At 37.1% G+C, this 18,880-nt stretch overlaps 1 protein-coding gene across 1 annotated transcript; it reads right to left on the reverse strand.

Annotated features, from left to right (window-relative positions):
* Window positions 1–5,490: 5,490 nt before the first annotated feature.
* Window positions 5,491–14,494, reverse strand: LOC115918784 (adhesion G-protein coupled receptor G6-like). The gene is made up of 10 exons (XM_030990460.1): window positions 14,233–14,494; window positions 13,283–13,395; window positions 12,643–12,789; window positions 12,136–12,318; window positions 10,756–11,139; window positions 10,171–10,311; window positions 8,979–9,103; window positions 7,151–7,434; window positions 6,690–6,756; window positions 5,491–6,001 (listed from the first exon to the last, which is right to left on the reverse strand). The coding sequence occupies exons 2-10, from the start codon at window positions 13,322–13,324 to the stop codon at window positions 5,491–5,493; spliced, it is 1,884 nt and encodes a 627-aa protein (XP_030846320.1). The 5' UTR covers window positions 13,325–13,395; window positions 14,233–14,494.
* Window positions 14,495–18,880: the final 4,386 nt, after the last annotated feature.

The raw sequence follows: 18,880 nt of genomic DNA on the forward strand, positions 1-18,880 counted from the left end.
AACGGTTAATACATATGATTCTGTTAGTATAATCTGCTTAAATAGTATATAATTATATTCTCAATTGATCGTGTTCTTGCCATGTACACACTCATTACATAAATCAATTTAGAACTGGCATTGCCAAAATCTTCAATTTTGGTTTATATTTCTAATAATTGTGTTGCTTTTTTAATATAAGGGAACTTGTACCCGAATTATTGGAATAATTTAAATAAAACTGTCTTTGATATATTTGCTAGATTAACCCTCGTGTCCTTGAATGTTCCATTATTATTAAAGACAAGACCTAAATATGTTGCCTGTTTAACAATTTCAATCTTTTAACCATTCACCTTGAAATTTTGATCTTTCAACATCTTTCCGTTCTTGTTACAAATAGTCATGTTCATTTTGTCAATATTAACATTCGACAGCCATTTATTACAGTACACATCAAGTCTTTATATTATGTTTGCATTTCAATTCTTGACTTTGATATCAATACAATATCACCTGCATGCATTAAACATTTCACTAAACTTTCCATTCAATTACACGGGATGAGTATCAATAGTTCCCAACTCATGTGGCAGGTCATTTAGGTATAGCTTAAACAGGGTGGGACTTAAAGTACAGCCTTGTTTTACGCGACAATTGGTTTCAAAATACTAGGTTATCCTTTCATTCAGCTTTACACTCAGTTTAAGGTTGTTATACATGTCAGTAATAATTTCGTAAACTGGCCTCCAATTCCACAGGTCAACATTAGATAAAACAGTCCTTTCCTCCAAACACTATCGAAGGCTAAAATAGTACCGAAGCTGTGACATCATACAAATCTATTTTTTTGATTTCTCAATGTTTTCTTCATTTTCCAAAAGAGCATCACACATTTTGAATATGTTAAGTATTTGCTGAGATATGACTATCTGAATAAAAATATTCCCTATAGAAACTCAGTGTTATATCGCTCTTATTTTTGATGACGTTACACTTCACCACTCTTTTTCAGCAGATCAACAAAGCAAAAAATAGACATGACTCTTTTCACCAGCCTTGTTTGTTCAATTGTGGTTTTAAGTGTTAATATATGGTCTGACGTTCTCAAAATTGCATCATATCCAGGTGTTTCATTTACTTTAAGTTTGTTGATACATGTAAAAACCTAAGTAGACTAAATGGAAAAATACAATAAGCTAAAGGTCTTTGTCAGATTCTCTTCATTTAATAGTTGACTCTCAATAACTGGATGGTATGTTATGGTAAGTTTAACAACAAATCTAACCCTTAGGGTTCGACTTAAAATGTCAATTGGTATTGAGAGACAACATAGAGTCTTTTAAAGAAGTGTATTAATCTTTCTCAGATCACCTGGTCGGTCAGATTTTACCATCTACCAATCTACCTTTCAAATGAATTTCAAATACAGAGAACTCTCTTGAATACATTGGATGGTATTCTCGAAAGCGGAATAACTTTAGTCCATGGTTTAATCCACCTAATAAGTATGGAATGCCAAGTGTCCATATTAATATATTTTTGAATAATTTGATATGTCCCTAAATTACCATGATAACATAATTATATCATAGTTATATTGTTGTTTATTTATTGTGTTATTAATTTTGTTTTAATTAGTGACAGATTAAATTATTCAAAAATATATTCATATGAACACTTGGCATTCCATACTTAGTCGGTGGATTAAGTCATGGACTAAAGTTAGTCTGCTTTTGAAGATACCACCCATTCCCTCTGATGTGTAAATTATGCAAAAAATGGTATTAGGTAACATGCTGTTGTAAAAAAAGGCTTGCATCCAATAAAAAAACCATTGCATGCTCGATCTTGTTATTGGAAGCAAGTCAGATTTTAACCTACGATATATTGCTTGCAAGGCAGCGTCTTCATCATCAGGCCACCACTGGTCCATTACACGGTCATGATTATGAAAAATACCTCATATCTCCTGTAACATTGTGACATATTTATTTTGATCAGTCTTCCTTTAGAGCAAAAGCTTTGAATGTAAGATTTCCTGGGAGAAATTTCAATTGTTCTTAAAACAAACCTTGTCAAGTTAGAGCACGCGATGGTGGCTTCAAGAGGAATCGTGAGAGATATCAATTGTTGTAATACAACTGAAACTTAATAATAGATACGAAAGTAAAATTGCACTGTAAAATATTTTCCAAAATAAATCATGGCAACAATATTAGTTTAGATAAAAAGCCTATTCCTTTAAAAAAACATTTTGCATGCGATTCGATTTTAAAGTTTCAAGTTTTATTTCAATTCGAATCCATAAAAAAACACATAAGATACTGATTATATACAATATAGAATGCAGAGAACACACACAAAGTGGAACAATGTTTACAATGACTATACGTTTACAAGAACTTTGGATAGTACTACCCCGATTGCGAGAAAGAGAGAGAGAGAGATAGAGAGAGAGAGAGAGAGAGATAGAGAGAGACGATAGAGAGAGAGAGAGACAGAGAGATAGATTGAGAGAGAGAGAGACAGAGAGATAGATACAGAGAGAGACAGAGAGATAGATACAGAGAGAGATAGAGAGAGAGAGAGAGACGGCAGAGATAGAGTACACAAGAAACAAGAGAACAACGATCATAGAATAATTATAGGGGCGATGGATCCCTGTGGATACCAGGCTTTGTCGTCAGGGTGTTCAACCCCATGTGAGGAGAAGAACAATTATGACTGAAATAAATATTTAGCAGCGAAAAAGAAAAATTGACATGAAAATTGAATGAAAATGGAGGAAGAAAGAAAGATGGAAAAAGCGACAGAAAAGGGAAAGGTGAAGATGGAATAAGAGTGAAATAGATAGTGTGTGTGTGTGTGCGCGTGTGTGTGTGCGTGTAATTGTGAGTGTATAGTAGAGAAAGAGAAAGAGAGAGAATGACAGTTAAGGGTTATAAAAACAGTAAAAGAGAGATAGAGAGAGAGAGAGAGAGTGTGTGTGTGTGTGTGGGCGACATCATTACCATAAACATATTGACTCAAGACAATCCGTCGTAATGTTGCAAGGTCATTCATTTTAGTAAACACAAAAACATCACAGTATTGTTACCATGTTGGTTTATTAGCTTCATACCAACAGTCAAGCCAAAACGGAAGAAGGAAGAAATTCAAAGCATTCTCTGTTTGATCATTGTTGACGGCTGAACGTCAAATGTGCTCCTGTGAAGATTTCCCTGCAATAAATTTCCTACCGAAATTGAATTCATAACGCAAATTATGGAGGACTGTATCCTAACCGCAATCATGCTAATCTCAAGAAAATTGAATCTTTCACCATTTCATTAAACGGCGATTTGATCAAAAGAGTTCAGTTCACCAAATGCTTAGGACATTTGATAGATGAAGAATTTAAATGGTCTAAACAAATCGAAAACTTAAGTTAACTTACCCAGAAAAACATTAGCATGATAAAGAGAGCAAAGAGTTTTTTGCGTCAAAAATCCTTAAAGTTACTTTATAACAGTCTAGTGTTGCCACGATTAGATTACTGCTCTGTTGTATGGTCGAACAGATTTTATTCTCATACAACTAAGCTGCAAAAAAATTCAAAAGAGGACCGCAAGAATAATATTGAACAAGACATATGACACACCGTCGGCTGATTTGTTCACAAGTCTTAAATGGGTGACACTAGACAAGCGGTTTGAGTTAAGTCGCGTTATGATGATATATAAATACGTTCATAACTTAGCACCTTCTTACCTTCAGGTAGGCTTAATCAATCCTAATGATGTACATGAGCATGTACGTGCATGTTCTGTAATAGTCACATCATTGCTACGGTCCCATACTTTCACTTTCACATGGTGATCTCGCTGTTTCCTAACCTATGGGAAGCAGGAAGTTACGCAGGAGATAACAAAAATGATTAAGTGGGTCCTTAATTTCTAACTTATTCTCTGCTTAATCATTGTTGACGGTTGTACGTCACATATGCTCCTGTGAAGATTTCGCTACAATCAATTTCCGACCCAAATCGAATTCATAACGCAAATTCTGGAGAACTGTACCCTAACCGCAACTATGTTGGTTACTCAATGAAGACAATGATGTCGGATCACCAATGCAATGTAAAAACATGCACAATTTGACAATAAGGACTATTCTTATTTGTTTGTTTTACCTGACTCCTTAGAAAGCATATGTAGTAGTTTGAAGTTTGAATTTTATTTATTCCACATTTACATCGAAAAGCAATTCAATTTTTTTACAAGCTTATATTAAGTCAGAATAGATTAAACACACAAAACAAGTTAAAGATAATATAAGTATAAGTAAGTAAAATAAGTATATACGAAGTTTCGAAATATATAGATTTGACAGGCAAGGTAAAACAATGTAACATGTGAGGAGCCTAAATAAAAAGCATAGCTTGTATGTAAAAAAAGGTATTATAGGAGACGAAAACGGAGTAGTGTAGTATAAGATTGTAATGACATACACGAAGAGTGAATGTGAGAAGGAAAGAAAAATAGATTAAAGAGAATAGGAAATAATGAAGGAAGAAGAAAAAGAAAACAAAGAATAAGTGGAAGAAGAAGAGGCAGAAGAAGAAGAAGAAGAAGAAGAAGAAGAAGAAGAGAAAGCAAATTGATGAAATCAATGGCATTGTAAAAAGAAAAGAAAAGACAGCTTTAAGTAATCTCCGAAAGCCCTGGTAATGAGGATTAATGCCTTACCAAAGGGCACTGGCGCCTCGACTTGGTTTTAAACCCAGGACCTCCCGGATAAGAGACAAATGCTCTACCACGAAGCCATAGCGCCTCCGTATTCTCTTTTGCAGAAGAAACGATAATTCGATCAAGGATGGAAGGGGAAAGGGAATACCTGGTAGAAAATATGGACCACATCGGTAGCAGCATCATGAATATTGTTTCACAAGGGGTTATAATTTCACCTCCCATACTTTAATATATAAATCTTACATTCTCAAATTACTATTTATGTTTCATTCATAATATTTGTTAAATTAATTGGTGAAATTCTCAATTGAATCTGTATATAATAAAATAATGCTTTCGTTTTGCACGTGAAACATAAAACTATCTGTTCTATTTGCAGCATACGTATAGGTTACCTTCATTCCAATTATACCATGCGAAATAATCATAATGTATATCATAAACATATTTACAAAATGCATCTTCTTCACTCATTCGTTAAAAGGGGAATAATCCTATTACACAAAACCCTCCAGTTAGAAGTCCACCGCCAACAGTTCGAATAATGCCAATCAACGGAAATTCAATCAACTACAAGAAGATCTGTAATAGAAGAAATAAGTGATGTATTCATAGAGCGGTCGGAATAAACTGCTATATATTTATCGAAAACATACTTGAATGTTTGAATTTTTTACAACCCTTTGGTCCTATCCAAAATCTATCAGTTCTACATGGTATCTTCACCACTCTGTACCAGCATTATCATACGAAGCTCTAAAAAGTCTCTCCGGCGGAGCTAGCCTCCTGTCTCTGGGCGGATTTCCGCTGGAGTCCGAGTTGGGAACGGGCCGTCCTTCAGGTCTGATGAGCTGTTCTTGAGCGTTGAGCTGGGTTGTCCAGAACCGGAACTGGCCGCAGAGGGCGTCGTGAAATATTTAGGTAAGCAGCATTTGAACTGGGAACGCCATGTCAAGCGCACCTGAGGCTGTCTAACGCAATACAGCATGAAGATGAACAACCCCTGAAGAGAGTTCAGTACAGTAAAGATTCCTTGCACAACCGCACTGGCTGGTTGTATGATGCTCAGGTAACCAACAGACCACGTGAGACCCATTAGAGTCAGGATGCAAACTGCGTTCTGGAAACGTCGAATCCGCTGGCGCTTCTCCGTCTTGTCCAGGTGTTGTCCTTTCATAGTTTTGTTCAGTCGCATGAGGACCCGAACATAGATGACAAAGTTGAAGATCATAACGACACCAATAGGTATCAAGAGACCACCGATTACAGGCCAGAATGCAAGGAAGCAACTATAACAAAAAATTGAAATAAAATAAAACATCATCTTTAATAACAGATTTATATTTCGGAATTGAGTGTCAAAGACTATCACCAAGACTAGAGATAAATGTGCGTCACCTTTAGAAATGTGCAAACATTACACTGACATAAATATTACTAATATTAATACAAATATTAACGATACCAATGTTACATTGAGGAAGCGCCTTTTCATTATATAATATAGGCGGTAAAATAGGCTCTTGAAATGGCCTTTGACTTAATTTTGAAGTTCTTTAAGATCGTGTTAAGTCATGATGCCAATATAATGGGATAATATCTCTCACAGAGCGTCTAAGAACACGAAATTCAGTCTGTCACAACCAGGTGACATTAGATTAAAAAATCCTATCATAAAATCATGACAACACAACAGTAACAACAGTACAAACAAAAAAAAAGGCAAATACGTGGTCAGAAGGTTATAGTTTTTTGAAAAGAAATCGATAACTTCATGGTCCAGTACTTAACGCATGCATATAATTAACATTCACCTACATGAATATGTATAAGTTCAAAAACAAATCGAATAATTATGAGATACATAACACCATTGTTTTCATAATGCAGAAGTAATTCTTCCTGCACTACCTTCGACGGCTGATGAATACAAAAACCTGTTGTGTTAAAAAAGATATTCTGCATGATGAAACTTACAAATCTGTCTGTGCGTAGTACTGTCTTGAAGCACCTGCAGTAATCCCGACTATTAACAAAGGGCAACCTACACAAAGAACAAACAATTTGAGAGTGGTCAAGTTTCTATTCGTCCTTTTCTTCCTATCCCTGTCCTTTCCCTCTTCTTTCTTCTTTCTTCTTTATTTTTGTCTTTCTAATTCCTTTCTATTTTTGGTTCTTTCTTTCTATATTTCTTTCCTTTTCGTCTCTCAGCAAGTGACCTACAAAATATAAAACGAACATTTACATGTCCTCATTCTTTCCGGCTTCGTTATTGATTTTTGCTATTTATTATGTTTTTAGTCTTGAAATTGTTATTGAATTAGTTTAAAAGGTGTAATGATAACGTTATGTGTTTATGCTACTTGATTGTATTGTATCTTGTTTTAATGCATATAGTTTACCTACGGAACCAGGGAGGGGAATGGGGGCAATCTTACCCCATGCGATCAACGAAGCTTTCTTCATAAACCGTGGCAAATAGTAATTTCGGACCAGTACGAGGAGGTTATGCATGTTGTAGCCCTCAACGGCCATCCAGAAAATTGCTGCCAAGATGAAATATTGGAGGAATGCAGCCAGGATCGAGCAAGGAAGAGGGGAGAGCTCAGTCACATCTTGTTCAGTGTCCACTGATATCGTCACTAAAAAGACCACATAGAGTCCTAGTAAGGCACAGCAGAGGGATAGGAGAATCTGGATGGGTTTCTGGTCTCGGAGCTTCCTGAGAGACGAAAAAGAAAACCAGAAAATACTCTGTGAATGTTGCATTATCATAATGGAATAACCAAATTCATAAACAAATTTACTTTTCCCTTGAATCCTCTAAAATGACCTTCAATTGAACATGTGGAAGTCTCAAACTGACTTGGAATATCTTTTTGCAGGAGAGGATTATTTGATTTCTTTCAGTTAGGGTTCAGGTTAGGATTAGGATAATCACATTTCTTTTCTCATTACGTTTAATACCGTCGACAGCTTTACTCCGAAACAGTCTACATTTAAGGCGATCAAAAATATTGTCATCGTATTAACGTGTGGTGGTTGTTATTTTACCTGACTGCTAAGGAAGCATAAATGCTTGTAAGTGAGCAACCAGACGTCCGACGGCTTTAGGTCCTCTCCGAGGGACCTGGTAATGAGGATTAACCCTAATAAGGCCGGGGGGCATTATGGCCCCCCCCCCCCCTCCACGATTTTTCCGATTGCTCGGGAACGCATATGGATGGCGCCCCGCCGCTCGCAGATTTATTTCTTTCGAGTCTTGCGCAACTTTTAAAATATTTTTTTTGAAAATTGGACCTATGGTTACAAGGTCACGTGACCTTTTGTATTCGCATGCCAGCCCGAAAATCGCCCATTTTCGTGATTTGTGTTCCACATATGGAAAAGTCATTTTTCCTAAAAACAGATCAAACATGGGTTATAAGTTCTTGTTTAAAGTTTCGGTTTTTGTTTTGGGAGTCAAAATAGTTGAATTGTAGTAAGAAATGAAATCAAAATTGTTTTGTCGTATTATTATTCAAAATGGTCTAATGAATATATGTAGTGAAAAAGAATGCTTAAATATGAATAACATATGATTTATGGGTAAAAATGTGATTTGTATGACTTTATTTGCATAAATTACCATAAATATGCAAATGAGTGAATTTTTCAAAAAAATGAAATTATCATATTATTCTATACACTTCACTTGACATGCGTGCAAATTTTCGCGGTGATCGGCCGAGATCTTAAGGGGGGCATAATGCCCCCCCCCCCCGGCCGTACTAAGACCTCAAATAGCCTGGCCTTTTTAGGGTTAATGCCTTACCAAAGGGCACTAGCACATCGCCTTGGTTTCAAACCCGAGTCACCGGATTACGAGACCACTGCTCTACCGACTGAGCTATCGCGCCTCCTCAATTTAGACATGTATTTTTTGTATTAAATGTTGATGTCTATATTAAATGAAACAAAGACGAACATGAACTTAAAGACCGTCAATACTAATGGGCCAGAAGGGATTAGACCACACAGCGAGGTCACTGACGTGGCTATCTCATTAACTCAGCTCTCAAGTAACATAAGAAAAAGAGGATCATGGGGGGACCAACAGGCACCGATTGGGGAAGTTTTCTATATAGAGGGAGCAAGTAGCTACAAGTATTACAGTGGGGCTTTAAGCGGATTCAAATTCTTCTCCATGTGCTGAACAACAATGCTTTTTTATTATTTATAAAGACAATGTCGCATAATAATTTGGCATTTAATAATGTTACTCACTTGTTTGTAGCAAATGTAACGATTGTCAGAACAAGGCCCAATATTGACATGAGGCAACCAACATAGCTAACGATCTCGAGGATAAAATCTGCCTCAATTGATAATTTTTCTCCTCCATATATATCCTATAACGGAAATAAAAATGAAGGCTCGAACTTAACTGAGAAAACATGACATTGTTATCTATTCTGAAATCGTCCACTTAAACACGAGGTACCCCTATTTTAGGATTCGAATTTCAAATCTCACGTTGACCTTATATGAGTAATAAAGAAAAATGATAAAACAATAATTGGGTCTTATTTACTCCGAGTAGCTTCATTGGTATTGCACGCTGATTCTTTATACGATGGAGTGAAGAATTAAACATAGAAAAAGCAGTATTTAACTAGATCAAAGAAATAGAATCAAATACATGATTTTTTTTATTTTATGGAAAAAGAACCTCGTATGTTTAATAAATATTATTATTACCCCACTGCTTCCAGGTATCCATTAAAAAATGCCTTGGTCTAAAGGGACAAATGTGAACAAAACACCTTCTCTAAAGATGGAAGCACAGGAATGGGTCGGGTTTTTTCATTTCAGTTATTAAGTTTGTCCCCATTATGCATGCAACTACTAACTAAAAACATGCAACTACCAATTATGTACATTATGAACACACAAAGAATACATACTTTAAAAAAGCAAGTGTGTGGACAAAGTGTGTGAACAAAGGCAAAGTTTCTTGGGAGGGTTAATCCCCTAAATAATCATACCAAATTGTAAACAGAGTGAAACAAAATGGGGGCGGTCAATTCAATGACCATTGCAGAGCTACGGAGATAATTACATATTTAACAATAAGTCTTGTTATAATAAATTTGTTTTAAAGCTTTTGAGTGATACAGGGTTGTTAATGTTATTGGTTTATCCATTACAGAGTACTTGGCCTCTGTACCTCACTCTTGTTTGTTTGTCGGTAGTTTTAAAGAATATAGAATATAGTTTATGTAAGGTTCTGATATGGGTTGTAGTTATGGATATAATCATTTTATATATACTAGTCCCTATACCTTTGAGGCAAAGACCTGTTAACATATTTTAGCATAAACTACTGACTGGCAGATTTAGCCTGTTCAATTCAGTAAAAAGATTAAGAATAAATCAGTTACATGAAGATATTTCAGACGAAGAGTTTAACACGTACCAAGAGAATTCCGAAGTTAGTCAGATGATTACATTCGCATTCAATCCTGTCACTGGTGTCATTACTCGTCTTGTTACATCCACGTTGGGACCAGGCTTTGTTGTCAAAGTCCCAGGATACACACTGAGCATTGGTCCCATTCTGAAAATAAAGATAAAGTAGAAATTAAACTAATTTTTTTATGTTTTTCTCTAAAATGAAGTAAAATATAGTTCATTGTTATTGTAAATTTGTTTTGTTTTTTTGATGGATCTATGAAGTTCTTTGTTGCATTTGCAAATTATTGTTTAATCCAATCACCCTATGATATCACAGTCGAAGGTTTACACCAGATTCTCTTGATTTGTCTTACATATCCTCTTCATCTCTATTTCCTTACCTCATTCTCTCTCTCTCTTTACTATAGGTCTTTACTATTTGTGTATCCTCATGAACCTATTAATTCCTCAATCCATTTCTGCCAACTTTTAGTATTCTCTGCTTATCATTTCGTGTCATTTTACAACGTAAATATATCCATTGAGTGACGCGATACAATTCTGTATTCGCTATACGTTCAATAAATTAATTGTCATATCTTCTTACTGGATTTAGAGGAGTGAACGATATCCTGACTGGTTCGCTCAAATCCTCCACCTTTTCGTTATTGAAAGACGCCGATATGATCCTAGAATTCAAGGGTCCATTGTTCTCTTCTACATCTTGGTTGAACTGTGCAATCCCCGTATCCTGGAACAGAGATGGCAAGCGATACGTCGTGATGACGAGACGCCCTCTGCGTCCAGAGAACCTGTCCGCTAAACCCGATGGAATGAAGAGTGTAGTATGTGCCTGGGTGGCTTCTGGCTCTTGCGTAAGGTCACCTCTTTCCACCTTGAAGTCTTCGTCCGAGATGCTCTCACCGTTATCAGTTACAGTCATGAAGACAGTATAACCCTGGCTGATGTCCTCTGGAGTCACATCAAGTACCTGAAACGGAGAGACCGAATAAGGATGTTTAAAAAATATATATATTGTGGAATTGCGAACAATAGCAAGTTCAGGTATGAACAGATAGTTATCGACAGCTGGTCACAGAAACAATCCCTGCAATCGGGGAGCTCCAAACATGCCATTAAAATTGGTTCGCTACTGTTCAGATGAAGTTATGTATGGCTAATCTGTAGAAAACAAATTTAATCAAATATTTCTAACATACATCACATAAGAAATGTGTGGCACACAAATTATGGAAATATGAAAGTGTGCAATTATATCGGATAAAAGTGATATTGAATGACAGATCTAGAAGCTAGCCTGACTTTACAAGAATCATTCCAAAATCAAAGAAGTTGTGTCAGTGTAATACTTGAAGAAATTTGTAATGGAGCTAGTTATTCTTCAATTCGTGTTATTGGTAGTGAAGGGAAAGGATACAATGACAAGCAAACATAGTACGTATTGCATCACGATCCAATTCAATATGACATTTTTCTTCAGTACCCGTTAGCACTTCGGTCAAGCCTGGGTCAATGTCCATGTACGGTTGGCTGTGTGATGTGTATAACTCAGTTATTTTTATTTTAATCGAGGTTATATGATCGGATAAAATCGATGAGATTAATAATAATAATAATAATAAAAACGTTACTTATAAAGCGCTTACCACCGAAGTCTCTAAGCGCTATACACACAAAATAGACTGATATACAATTACATCTTATACAAAACTAAAAATGCAAATAAACCTACAAATTACAATACATATGGAATACACATCAAAGTTCACAAAACTCTTATCAGGCATGGCGGACAGGAAGGTTCATTGAGCTGATAATCATTTTGTACAAACACCTAATCCCTCAATCGCTCATTTGAGTATTATGACAGCCGAAGTGGAATGTCAAATATATTGGATATTTTCAAAACTTCCATGGCATGTGTCCTTCTCTTAAACAATTGAAAATTACAGATTGTCTGCCCTACCTCAGCAGCAACATTGGTTTCCACAAACCGACTACTTCCATTTCCCACTTCTATGACAGCAAGCTGTGCTTCGAGAGCCAAGACTACACGGCTTGGCGAGCTATTCTCTTCCTCGGCCATACCAAGCAGTTCGTCAGGTAAAGCTGCGATGTTATTTACAATTCCTACCATAGATTCAGCCACCTGTCGTTCAAGAAAATGAAATATAGTACGAGTACCAGTTAAAAGTTGTGATTGCATCGTGACAGAATAATGCTGAGATCTTCCTTTGTAATTGACTTATGTAAGTATCGCCTTGAAAAACCTAGTTATCACTAGACAACACTTGAATCGAGACTATTATCATGTCAGGAATATACTAAACATTTTGAGACAATGAAAAGGGGACCGTAAACTTGTTTATTAGCACTTCTAGATATGAAATACCGGCTAGAGTAGTTCAAGCATTCAGCTGATAGAAACAGGTATTTTTCTAATAAATAGATCCAAATAAACTCGAATACCCACCTTTGTTTCTGTAGAATTTATTTCATTTATATCCTCAAGAAGTTCTGCAACTACGTTGAGACCCTCTAGGAAGATGTTCTGGCCCATACGTGTGACGTTTTCCAACTCTTCAGCGACATTTGCTGCGTTATCTAAAGTAATTTCTACCTGTGAAATCAAATGCAGAATTCATCAAACAGAGAAACAGACAGAGAGGAAGATTAACTGAGAGAGAGAGAGAGATAAACAGAGAGAGAGAGATGAGAGAGATAGACAGGAAGAGAGAGAGACAGGAAGAGACCGAAAAATAGAGAGAGGAAGAGAGAAAGAAAGAGAGAGGGAATATGAGAGAGAGAGAGAGAGAAAGAGAGAGAAAGAATAAGAAAGAGAGAAAGAAAGAGAGAGAAGGCTAGCCAAATATGACTTACTTTTATTATAAACTGTGAAAGTTTTTTTTATACCATAGATCTTGGGTTTTCCTCAATAACTAAATATAAAGTTTTTTTTATATTTCAATTTAATTTCAGTTTCATTTATATTTCAATTCCCTTTTCATTGCAATTCCATTAATTTTTCAATATTATTCCATTTCCAATTTCATGTTTATTTGCTAACAACGTCGTTTCAAAATGACGGTCCTGAAATTCAAGAATATACTGACGTTTCTTAAGATCTCAAGAATCTCTTCAGCAGTCAAGTTCATTCCGCAGCTCAACTCTGGTATAAACCTCCTACAAGAACAACCTACACATGCACCAACTGTAGCCTGATCCTCTGAAAAAACAAGAGTTATATATATATATATATATATATATATATATATATATATTAAATATTGATACAAATTTTGTTTTCGACCGCGTCATACCAAAAGACGTTAAAATACGGGATTTGCTGCTACCTTGTTTGGCATTCAACAATAAAAGATAGAGAAACGTCGATCTGGCGCTGCTCAGTGGCTGCCGAACTCACGAACAATTGGGCAAAAAGAATTTCCATTTTCGGTTTAACTTAATAACATTTGGAGTGGACTTTAAAAGATTATTATTAGTAGTAGTAGCAGTAGTAATTCTCGCTACTAATACATTAACAAAGTTAAGAAGTCTTAGACTGTTCGTGGGGAAAGGCCTCAATCCTTACACAATGCTCTACAATATCTGCTCATTAGTGGATTTATCAATGTCCTTTAAAATTCGCTTTGATTACTTGTAGTCATTTGATAATGTATAATTACAAATTAGTTTCATTTTCTATATTATAAAATTGATATCAAATGACGTTAACTTTGCAATTGCAAACGTTAATTATTATCAATAATGTAAGCATATTCGTCATGGTTTGATTGAGTTATGGAAATACAATTATTTGAAATAGATAATATCTTTTTCATGGATTAGATAAAAGCACTCCGCGTGATAAGAAATATTTCTAATAGACACCAGCTAGAGGACAGAAAATATGAAGAATATGAAAAATATCAATAATCTGAAAAAAAATTAATAGCTAATTGATTGGATAAATATAAATATATAAATAAATAATGTATTCATTGATTATTCTAAATTGTAAAAAGGAAAGAAAAACAATACAATGGATGAATTTTTGACAAACCTTGGCATGTGTAGGCTACCTCAAGGTACTTATATGTTCCAATGCACGGATCATCACCAGCGAGGTCATTCGTTGCATTAATGCTGCATTGCGATCGGCCGTTACAATATGGACCGAGAACAGCCAATACGTCTAATGCACAAGAAGTGTCAAATATTTGTCTGCCAGGACAGGTTGTTCTGTCCCTTCGTCCGTAGACAGCGGTAGAAATGTCGATTAGGCCCTCTTCGCAATTGATTTCGATCAACGTCCTCTCACAGATAATTATCTTAGTTTCTGGAGAAAAGAGAAGACCATGTTGTTTATTCATCTTTATTCAAGAAAGTATACATATAACATAATAATAAAGATGTGACATAAAACCCAGGACAGAGATTTGTATTACATTAAATGTATCTCATGCAGGGTTAAACAATTACAATACACAGTAACAAAACGAAAAAGAGAACACCATAACGTCAGTGTTTTAAATGAAAACATTAATAATTCCTAACAAAATAACAAAAACAAAAATAATTATTATTTTCTTAGTTAGCAATGCCTCATAATACATTTACATACCGTGGTCATATCTATCAATATCTTCTTAATGAGTAATCAACCACGGGAACCTATCTCCATAGAGAGAGAGAGAGAGAGAGTTGAAGAGGGGGAGAGAGCGAAAGAAAGAGAGAGAGAGAGAAGGAGAGAGAGAGAGGGAGAGAGATAGAGAGGGAGGTCCCGTTATAACAAGTTATAAACGTATCCTAATTTAAAGTAATTACACCTCCAAGTGTTGTAGTGACTCCAAGTGAGTTCAGATAGGCTGTAAAAAACAAAATAAACCCACATAATATACTTTTGAAATATTACTTTTCCCAATTACATAATTATGCCACACCTTACATTTAGGTACCGTCATCATATCTGTCAATATAGTAGCATGCGTAATCACACCACGAGAACCTATCCCCATAGAGAGAGGGGGAGATAGAGAGAGAGAGGGTGGAAGAGAGAGAAAGAAAGAAAGAGGGAAAGAAAGAGAGAGAGAAAGAGGGAGAGGGAGAGAAAGAGGTCTCGCTATTGCAAGTCATACAAAGTAGTTAAACCACTTACACTCCCAAGTAATGTTGTGATTGCCAGGTGCGTTCCGACCGGCTGCAAAAAATAACATACGACCCAAACAGTACGGTTTTCAAGATTTCATTTCTCAGTTGTGGATACCTTACTTTGCATTTACATATTTTCAACATATCTATAAGTCTTTTCTTGTTGTCAGGAGTTATCAAACCTCGGGAACCTATCTCTATACACAGTAATTTGGGAGTCCAGCCGGCTTCTGAGATATCATGTATAAGTCCGGCGTACCTGTCAAGCTTTCTTTGGTGGGCCTGTTGAATGTTGGTTTCAAATGGAATTGTCAACTCAAATACTAGTATTTCCTTTTTTCTAAAATTAATGAAACATATATCAGGTCTTTGTCCCTCCACTGATTGTCTCCCCTTCCACGTCAGCATATACTTGGTGATCACTATCAAGGCCGTTCTGTTTAATGCTCTTTAGCAGATTATGTACAATGTTATTATGACGCCACGTGTATCTATTTAACATTTCCTGAAAATTATTCAATACGTGATGCAAAGTACATTTGGCTTGACATAAACTACACAAGTCATTTATTCGCTTACCCCATCTATACAAGTTTTTATTACTCGGCAGACTATCAATCGCTGCATTTATTGCAAACTTCATAACTCCTTGTGGTAGATTGAAGATGGACTTCCAGGACAAGTCACAGTTTTCTATTTCTAGTACCTTCATGAATTCACCTTGGACTGGGAGAGGTTCTATTTCATTTTTCCACTTTTTCCTGCTTTCCTCTTTCAGGTTCATTTTGACTGATTTTTTAGTTTCTTTCCAATTCGTTTGTAAACTGGTTTGATGAATTTGGTGTGCAACCTGGATTGTAGATGACTTTCTGGTCCAGTTTTCCTCTCTGGCCAGTTGTTGATTTAGGGCATGAACTACCATTTCGTCGCCTTTAACTTTCAATCTACTGTAGGCAAGGCAATGACATGTTTGGTATAGTTCAGAGATAGTGGGAATATTAAACCCCGCTGGGGCATGACACCGGGGGATGCCCATCCACTTTTTAATGTATTTGTCTAGAAGTGTATCTAGTTGTAAAAGGTGAGTTGCATGAAGGTCATGTACAGTTAACATATATCTCATAGAGGAGAGAGCATAATCATTAAGAATTCTTAGCTTATACTCGTTTTTTATGTTTACACTATCTATATTCGTGAGGGTACTATCAACCTTAACTCTGATGAAATCATATGTTTCTGAAGTCTTCATCTTGAAAGTAATTTGAGATCCTAGAAATGTAATAGGATTATTTTGTACAGATGTAATTTGTTCCCTAGCTAAGGAAAAATCAATAACTGTTGGTTTACCGCCTGAAATTGATAAGGAACGACATTTCTTAGCTTTGACTGTTAAGCCCATACTACTGAGAAGTTTATCTACTTCTTGAACAAGTTTTTGATGATACCTTTTATTTCCAGTTATCAGGTTGAAGTCGTCGGCATACGGGGTAGTTATTAAATTCTGGCCGGCGAAATCGTAACCATATTGCTGCTTCTGGGTTTCAAGATATTCAATGATTGGGTTGAAGCACATGAGAAATACAATCGGGGATAGAGGGTCTCCATGAAAAACCCCTTTCCTGAAAGCAAAGCGTTCCGATTGCCACCCCGGACCGCATACTCTGCCATTCAGTCTTGAGTAGAGAACATCAATGTAGCGGGCTACTGGTTGAGGTATTGCGTAACGGCTTAATGACGTAGAGATCAGCTGATGACTCACGCTGCCAAACGCGTCAGCCAGGTCGAAGAATGTGATGTGCAATGTTTTTTTGTTTACATCGAGCATGTTTCATAATTTCATGTACGACTTGGTTGTGTTCTATACAGCCGTTCACTCCGTTAATGAATGCCTTCTGGACCCATTTATCTATGAATTCATTGGCTGTGAGATAGGTTGACATTCTCTCCGATAAGATCTGATTAAATATTTTACCAAAGCAACACGTCAAAGATATCATCCGGAAATTGTATGGTTTTGTTGTTTCACCAGATTTGAAAATTAAGGCAACTTTTTATTCGGACCACATTTCGGGGGGATCACCACTTTCCAAAATAGTATTATATAATGTTGCCAGGAAGTGGTGGGTACAGTACAAGTGTTTTAGCATACCATATATCAGACCATCATCACCGGGTGCTGATCTTGCTTTTTTCCGTTTCAGAACATTCTTAACATCCTTGGGTTTGAACGAGTTCATATCGAAGCTTTGGTAGTTTTCCGAATTCACGTTGACGTACGGGAACCAGGACAACGACGTAATGCTAGGAGTCCACTGGGCCGGCGCCAGTTGGTGCCAGTTCGCGCCAAAGATTATGTGATTGGCGCGTAGTGGCTCGCTGTGGCGCCGAATTAATGTCCGCTCGGCATGTGTCGCCAAGTGGGATAAACTGGGTGCCATATGGCGTGCGCCAAATGCCACCCGGCTTGCTCCAAAATGTTGCGCCAGTTCGCGCCAGTTTGCGCCATTACACGGCCATTTGATTCCAAAATTCACCCTGTTGGCGCCATTCGCGCCAATAGACGGCTACTTTGCGCCAATTGGTGATTAGTTTGTGCCAAAGGTCGCCAAATTGGCTTGAACTTGCCGCCGCTTGGCGCTACTTGCCGACTAAATAAATACCGGCCATTGGCTACCTGGTTCAGACCCTCCTCAGCTGCTGTATGAACAACATCTCTACTAAATATTTACAATTTTGATATGTCTGAGGCTTTTGATAATGTTGGAGTGATGATGCTGCTCCATCAGAAGATGATGAGAGATGCTGAGGTGGCCACTGCCTATCAACTTATGCTGGCCAATCCTGAAGAAGAAGAGCCTCCTAAGAAGAAAAGGAAGCACAACTGGTAGTTTAGACCCATGCTCCACCCACAGTTGAGGGCCGAACGTGGACAGTACCACACTTTGATGGAAGAGCTGAGTGAGAATGACAGGAGGAAGTTCAAGAACTACACCAGGGTGTCCCCAGAGATGTTTGATGACCTGTTGGTCAGGCTTACAACCCACTTGCAGAAGAAGGTCACCCACATCAGGTAGGCCATTCCCCTGGTCTCAAGTTGTCCGTCTTCCTGCGCCATCTCGCCACTGGGGCCACCTATGCCGAGCTGTCTTACAACTTCCGAGTGGGCAAGGAAACCATCCAGAAGTTTGTCCCTGATGTAGCCAGAGCGGTAGTCGATGAGTATGCTGCAGAAGTCATCTCCCTCCCCACAACCAATGAAGGCTGCCTTAAGGTTGCAGGTTATTTTGAAGCCAGATGGAATCTTCCTCACTGTCTGGGAGCCAATGATGGAAAGCACATCCGTCTCCAGAAGCCCAACAAATTAGGCAGCCTTTACTTCAACTACAAGCAGTTCTTCTCGGTTGTCCTGATGGCTCTGGTAGATTCAAAGTACCAGTTCCTGTGGATCGATGTGGGTGGGGTTGGCCATCAGTCTGATGCCCAGATCTACAACAACAGAGAACTGAAGGAGTGCATTGAAGCTGGCACTTTAGGCATCCCAAATCCAGCTCCTCTTCCCC

Source organism: Strongylocentrotus purpuratus, unplaced genomic scaffold (assembly GCF_000002235.5).
Source record: "Strongylocentrotus purpuratus isolate Spur 01 unplaced genomic scaffold, Spur_5.0 spur5_contig_844, whole genome shotgun sequence".
Lineage (NCBI taxonomy): Eukaryota > Metazoa > Echinodermata > Echinoidea > Camarodonta > Strongylocentrotidae > Strongylocentrotus > Strongylocentrotus purpuratus.